We start from the raw sequence: 7,555 nt of genomic DNA, 5'->3' as shown, positions 1-7,555 counted from the left end.
TAGAAAAACCAGAGTTGCAAGATAGATTAGCCACAAAAGTTAAAACAACATGGCACAACAAGACTACCGCTTTAGTTCTTCAATTTAGTCTCAAACATATGCTAATAATCCACCTCAACATTTGAGTGGGATAATGATATAGATATATGGGATATAGACTACAGTAGTAATATGGGCAGTAACAATTACTTTACATTAATATACTTCCTTGTGAAAATTGGAGCTTCTCAGTTTGCCAAAGAACGAGAGTGGATGTTGTCGAAGTAACCACTCAACCTAGTTATGCAAGAAGATGAAAATCAGCCCAGAATTTCTCTTGGAACAGAGGAGATCATTTATAGACTGAAGCCTTTAAACGACTAATCACATCTTGAACAGAGCATAGCCTGATAAATTACATCAAGGGGGACAAGATCAGGTACATACCATCTGCTTGTTCGAGTGAAACTGTTGTGTCTTTGATTGCATGCTCAGACTTTTGAAATATGTGACTCATCAAGATCAGGTGCGTTATAATCGGCTGATGCTTATAAAATGGCCTTTTTTCCCTTGAGCTAGTAGCCTCGATCATTTTCTGTTCATTGGAATACACTAATGACTCTCTGGCAACCTGTAGCAGAATACAAATATATAGCTTAATTCATATCTTCCTCTTTTGTGCACACACAATTTATCGACTAAACAATTAGGCGTAAAGTAATTGAACCAGAAAACTGAAATTCATAGATACTATACGGTATTTTACTGGAAAAAGTACCTCCATGGAAATTCACTCGTATCGATTCCAGCTTGGTGAAGCTCATCTACATACTGTAATGCTTCTCGGCATTCCTCCCGATCATCAAAGAACTCCTTCTTTTCACCTTCTATTTGATATGTTTCGTGGCCTTTACCAGCCACCACCTGTCACATGCAGAGCTAGATGAGTAAATATTAACGTCAAATGGTTGCAAAGGAGCTTTCCTCATGCCAAGAGTTCAACGTATAGAGATAAGCAGACAAAAAGGCATATTTCATTCATGCATCTTAATACCAAGACAAATACCCTTCATTCACGCATGTCATTTTGCTGCCCTAAGGCCGAATAACACCTATTTCAGATGCAACGGTAGCTATGTTATGGCATAACTTAAATCTTAATAATCTCCTATAAACATTTACTTGTCAAGAAGTAAAAAAGCATGGTTCACCAAATGTACGTGGTATGTAATGCTACAGTTGTCAAGAGTTCATCCTTCAAGTACCGGACTTTTTAACCCCACATTCCACACAATGCATTTTGCAGAAAAATTGGAGATACAATCTCAGTTGTGAATAGATCATACTATATTTTCTCAAATAACATGTTCCTTTTGCTTGGACAAGGTAAGTGGGATGACTAAGTAGCTTCCTTGTTTATGTAATCTCAATTATCAAAATAGTTGTTTCAGAAATTGGTTTCTCATCCCAAATTTGGGCCGAAATGCAAGCGAAACCAAGCAACATAGAGTCTGAGAACTTACAACCATGTCACCTTCCTCGCCCATGGCTACAGCACATCGTACAGCTACCCGTCTAATATCATGTAAAAATAGTCTATGTCCATTAGGAAGAGGCGGATAGTAATCATTCTCTCCATGTTTCAAGTAATCTTGCATGGTCCAACCTACTCCAGCCAGCATATCATCCAAGATGTCCACTGGTAAAAATATTAATATCAAGATTCAAGAAACAAAAGATTGGTAAGAGAATGGGTAGATGGCAAAACAAAAAATATCGAAAACACTCTTAAAAGTGTAGAAACAAGTAATACAGCAAATTTAAGCATCTAAACCCCTGAGCATATGTACAATATAATTCATCCTACATATAAATCTGGGCATATTCGAACAGACGTTGGCTCTCTTATGCAATTGTGTAGTATTTTAGATTACAGAAGCTAAATTTTTTTGGCACGATCCAGATGATTCTTTCCTCATCTGAAATATGCTATATATTGAAGAGCAAGTCAGGGGAAACTTATCAAGAAACAAAAGAAAAGGCTTGAATGATAGTGAAGTGTGTCGTAATGACTCAGAAACAGTAGCAAAGGTATTTACTTACAAGGATCTTCATTTTTTGGATTGTCTGATGTCAAGATAGTAATATCACTTTTTTCTGTGGCTATCTTTGTCATCATTGGCCTCTTCCCTCTGTCACTTTCACCAGCACACCCACACACTTTAAGAAACAGAAGAAGAGATGGGTCAAAAGTAGAGATACAATCCCAACAGAAACCACAAAAGAGTCATGATAAATCTTCCCATCCTAAACTTGTTTCTTATAAGCAATTCTTTAAAGAATATTCAAATAAGTTCCACAAACAAGAACATGCTTTTTATTTCACAAGTAGGAGAGCAAAAGATAACAGATAAAGATCAGAAAAACAAGAACACGATTCAAACTTTCTAATACCTATAAGCTTTCATGAGTCTCATCTATTTTCTCAGTACTGTCAAGTTTACTAGTCCTCTACATGCTATGCAGTATTTTTAATTTTCTTAAATCGTCTAGCCAAGTGGTAGAGCTTAAAAGAATAACCAGGGAATATATCCGACTTTCCAAAAGGATCATGTTTCAGCATTCGCTAAGATGATAAGAAACAGAGTCAACAAAGCGCATTCAAAATTCGTATTCACTCGTACACGCATTCTAAAGGTACCATATAGAAAGAGGATAAAATGGGAGTGAAAGGGGAAGTGAGGATGAGTAGATAGCACAATGGCTAACAAACAATATAAGCAGAAAACATAAAACTGGATGCTTTTGCACATCAATGCAGAGAGTGAAGTACCAGTTATAATCCTCCTAGGGTTAAGCTCTCTCACGTAATCAAGGAGCCTCGATAATGCATCTGGAGTATGGGCATAGTCCACAATAACCCCAAAAGCCTGTTCCTCATCTATCAACTCACACCTGCCTGGCACTGCATCGACCTCTTCAATTCCTCTGACAATGTCCACCAAAGGTGCCCCAACTGCAATTCCAACGGCTACAGCTGCAAGAATGTTGTATATATTATGCCTCCCAAGCAGCCCCGATGAGATCTCCAATATACCTTGAGGTGTATTAACTAAAACCTGAGTCTCAAACAAAGATAACTCAAATTTCAAAGGATGCACATCTGCGTTCTTATTTTCCATTGCATAGGTCACAACGGGTACATCAGGATTACCCTGTGCAACAAAAAACATTGCATTTGGGTCATCAATGTTCACAATCTTCCGGTGGCGTGATGGGTCTACCATCCTCTGGAAAAGCTTAACCTTAGCTTCCCTATATTCCTCCTCCGTCCCGTGAAAGTCTAAATGATCCCTAGTCAAATTTGTGAAAACCGCAATATCAAAGTCAATCTCATCACACCTCCCTAATGCCAGCCCGTGAGAAGAGGCCTCCATCACCAATGCCTCAGTACCATTATGCACCATCTTGGCCACCAACTTCTGCACCAAAACTGCATCGGGAGTGGTCATACTCGACTCCAGCTTGGTATCCCCGTGAATGTAATACCCTACCGTGCTCAACATACCTGTCCTCAACCCCATTGCCTCATACATCGACTTTATCAAATGAGAAGTTGTTGTCTTACCATTTGTCCCCGTGACACCAATGACCGACATGCTCCTAGACGGATGCCTAAAAAATGAAGCTGCCAACGCAGCAAGAACAACATTGGTGTCCTCTACAAGTACCAGGGCCTTACACCCCAATGTACCCTCTATATCTATCTCTTTACTCGCGACAACAGCAACAGCGCCTCTCTTATCTGCCTCCGATAAATACAAATGCCCATCAGTCTTCGTACCCACACAGCACACAAACAAATCACCACTCTCAACGACACGTGAATCATGCGAAATCCCAGTGATTTCCACCTCTAGGTTCCCATAAACCGAAATAGGAACCACTTTACTCTCATCTAACAGCTCAGCTAAACTCATCTTAAACTTAGGATCCACAATTCTAGGTTTAGTTTTCCCAAATTCATCAAAATCGAAATCGAAGGAGCTCGATAATTCAGCTTCACTGACCTCGAGATCAGACTTGTCCACAATCCCTTCGTCGCTCTCATCGCCTGAGGTCTCAGTCAGCCCGTGCAGCTCCTCAATTTCCTCCAAATCGACAACCTCTTCAGGCTCCAATTCATCCGCAACCTCAATTTCAGCTTCCGGCTCGGGCTTCTTCTTCGAGCTCGGCTTAATTAACCCCTGCTTGATAAATTCGCGGCGTTTCAAAGCAATCGCCTTGTCAACTTCGCCGAAGGGATCATCTCCAGTGTCGGCATCGATGACTGAATCGGGAATGTCGTCGGTTTCCTCGAGCGCCTTGAGGAATGTAGGCTGGTCCTTCTTGTACTGCTCCTCCTGGAGCTTGCGGGCGCGGGCGGCCTGGCGCTGGATTTGCTGGAATTTGTTGACGCCGTGCATGGAGTCTTCGGGGGCTTCGGGAGGGTCCTCATCGGAAGGGGTTGGGTAGAATTTGCCGTCGGGGCCGAGGGCGGAGATGGAGAGAAGGGGCGGCTTGAATGCGGTGGGTCTGAGCTTAGAGGAGTAAGAGAGAAGTGGCGGTGGAGGGAATGGCGGAAGCGAGAGGAAAGATAAGGGCATGTTTGCAATTGCTCCTCTGTAGAGAGAGTGAGAGAGAAAGGGTTTAGCTTTGGTAATACAAACGGATAAGGGTTTTAGAAAGGAGTTGAAATTTTAGATTAGGTTTATTTCAAAATAAGTAAATTTGTAAATTAATTATATGTAATTAGTGTTTATAAACTTTAAAACCTTTTTTTTTATTAGTGTTTACGTCACCTCAAACCTTTTAATTCCAGAGAATTTATGTCGTTAAAATATTTATTTTAAAAAGTTAAAGACGGTTTTGACATTTGGTGGTCTAATGAACATTTTAAAATGGAGAATACAAGATCACTTTTGTTTCTTTTTTCTATTCAACTTTCCCAACTAAGTCTGATTAATTTTTATTTAAATTTTAGTTTACAACCAGTCATTCTCGAATTAGTATAATATTTTATTAGTCTTGGTCCAATTAAGATCTAGCCCAAAAGCAAAATTAATTTGAGACCAAACCTATCAGAGCATCCACATTGGTGCCCCGTCCGTCTGTGCCAGTGGCTGGGACACCACTCGTCCGCCAATACAGCTTGTCCGTCCTTGTCAACGGCAGGGCGGTGCTCTTAGCTAAAAGCACGTCCGTGCCGCTGAGCAGCTCGATGTGGCGGGCTGTAATTGGCCAACGGCTTGTAAATTCTTTTTTTATTTATTCTTTTTTTTTTAAATTTGAATTTAATTTAAAAAAGCATTTTTAAATTAAAAAAAATATTTTCCCACTTTCCAATAAATTATATCTATTTTCTACACACTTTTAATTTATTTTTCAATTTTTTTCTGCAAAATTCACATTTTCATCTATAAATACTTTCACTTCAACATTAAAAATTATGTAATTTTTAATTTGTAAGATTTTAATTATATAATTTTTATTTTTTAGGATTTTAATTATGTATTTTTATTTTTTAGGATTTTATTTATGTAATTTTTGTTTTGTAGGATTTTAATTATGTAACTTTTATTTTTTAATTATATTGTAGAAATGTTTTTAGTAATTGAAGTATTTAAATTGAATAATAGAATGGTGGGACCTTTGAGCTTGTCCTTATAGAAGATCACGGATATGAGTGTTGTGCTCTTGCCTAAGGACAAAGAGTAAAAGTGGGTCTGGGTCCACCTCTATGCTTTTATTTAAGAGCACAGATAGGAATCCTGTTAGATTAGTTGAGATCAGTACCAAAAATGGAGATCTCATTTCTACATCTGGATATTCAATCAAACCAAAATGGCGTGGGCTGTTTGGAACAATTTGATTTCAAATTATAGGTTGCAAAATTTGGGTTCTTAAAGGCTACGGCCATACAATATGGCCCAAAATAGTAGTATGGTCTTAAACTGTCCCGGGCCTCTGTACGTAGGAGTACTACTTTTTTACATATTCGAGTGATTTTTAATTTTAACCAAAATATTTTCACTATAGCCTCTCAGTCATATAATCACACAAAATTATGATTAAATATAATGTTAAAAAAAATAATACTTCTCCGTTCCTTAAATTTTGGCACCATTTGACCCAGGACGGGTTTTAAGATATGTAATAGAAAGTGAGTTGAAAAAATTAGTGGCACGTGGATCCTAATTTTATGTATTAGTTTTAAAATAAAATGTGAGTGAGGATGAGTTAGTGGAATGTAGAATCTACTATAAAAAATGATAAAAGTGAAAGGTGACAAATTTTTAGAGACGGACGAAAAAGGAAACAAGTGACAAATTTTTAAGGAGAGAGAGTAATAAATGTTCGGTTATAAATGCGAGGAACATAGAAAGTATTTCCTCTACTAAAACAAAATAAATTGGTAATCAAGTTTGTCCTATTTTTTTCCTACGATTAAGGTTTTAGTTTTCACGACTGCAGCAATGTAAGTGTGTTGTACTTCAAAAAATAAAATTACCGGTGCACGAAAATCAAAAGGTGATGTCAAATTGGCATATATTATAAGTCTTCTCAAATTTTTTAATTTGAAATAATGTGATTTTGGTGTAATTAACTCTAATCACATGCTTTAATCATGTAGATATTAGTCATGCTTTATATTATTGTCATTGTTGCCCGTCACTAATGATCAGTTCTTAAGACTTGTTTTAAAATTATTGTTGTGTTTTTTTTTGGATATAAACACTTTATTGTACTCCACCACATTGACATCTCTTATTTACCCACTTCCAAAAAAAGACAGTAGGAAGGATGAGCAAAAGCCAAAAGCCAGCTACTCGATACATAGACGGCCTTAATCTAACCAAAAAAAACATAATTCTCCCAATTCGGATTTATATGTTGTACGTTCATTATCACTATGTGCCAAATTATACCGTTAAATTATGAAAACTACAGTTTCAATAATTTAATACCCTCTCTCTATCATAAAAATGAATATTGGTCTTGCAATTTTGTCCATTCTCATCTCCTCGGTTTTTCATTCGATATTATTTTTTGCAAATTGGAAGAAAAGGCGATAGTATTTATGTATCCACTTTGTGCACCTTCTTTGTCAATTATTATAGTCACCATATTTCAACATATTATGCATGTACATATGATGTGAACATCAAGCGGATGATTAGTTATTCGAGATTAAACTAATAGAGATTATTTAAGATTAATTTTTTCACTCATAAAGTAAGGTTAGTTTATCTATGGCACTGTCTCAATATCAACACAACTATCGGCCTATTCATTTAATTGAATCATGATTCATATTCATATATATTTATAGGGGAATATTAGGGTGCTACCACCTCTTAAAATAACATCATACCACTATTCTTAGTCAATCATTTGTATATGTGGACGAATAATAAGCTGCCACGTGGAAAAAAAAACACCCTAAAAAAGACGGCCAGCAATATGGTATACACCAATGTTTTAAAAACCGGACCGGACCGGCCGGTTCGCGGTAGGTAGTCCGGTCCGGTTCACT

At 37.4% G+C, this 7,555-nt stretch overlaps 1 protein-coding gene across 2 annotated transcripts; it reads right to left on the bottom strand.

Annotated features, from left to right (window-relative positions):
- LOC125214783 (UDP-N-acetylmuramoyl-L-alanyl-D-glutamate--2,6-diaminopimelate ligase MurE homolog, chloroplastic) lies at window positions 1–4,684 on the bottom strand. Of its 2 annotated transcripts, XM_048115939.1 has the most exons (7): window positions 3,548–4,684; window positions 2,813–3,472; window positions 2,083–2,199; window positions 1,503–1,678; window positions 758–903; window positions 427–610; window positions 1–276 (listed from the first exon to the last, which is right to left on the bottom strand). In XM_048115939.1, exons 1-6 carry the CDS (start codon window positions 4,623–4,625, stop codon window positions 592–594), a joined length of 2,196 nt encoding a protein of 731 aa, XP_047971896.1. In that variant the 5' UTR covers window positions 4,626–4,684; the 3' UTR covers window positions 1–276; window positions 427–591. The 2 variants fall into 2 exon arrangements, with proteins under 2 accessions (XP_047971896.1, XP_047971895.1); XM_048115938.1 differs by having other exon boundaries at window positions 2,813–4,684.
- Window positions 4,685–7,555: the final 2,871 nt, after the last annotated feature.

This window comes from Salvia hispanica, chromosome 3 (genome assembly GCF_023119035.1).
Source record: "Salvia hispanica cultivar TCC Black 2014 chromosome 3, UniMelb_Shisp_WGS_1.0, whole genome shotgun sequence".
NCBI classification, from domain to species: Eukaryota; Viridiplantae; Streptophyta; class Magnoliopsida; order Lamiales; family Lamiaceae; genus Salvia; species Salvia hispanica.
The sequence above is the reverse complement of the archived record's forward strand: the minus strand, read 5'-3'. Positions and strand labels throughout refer to the sequence as shown.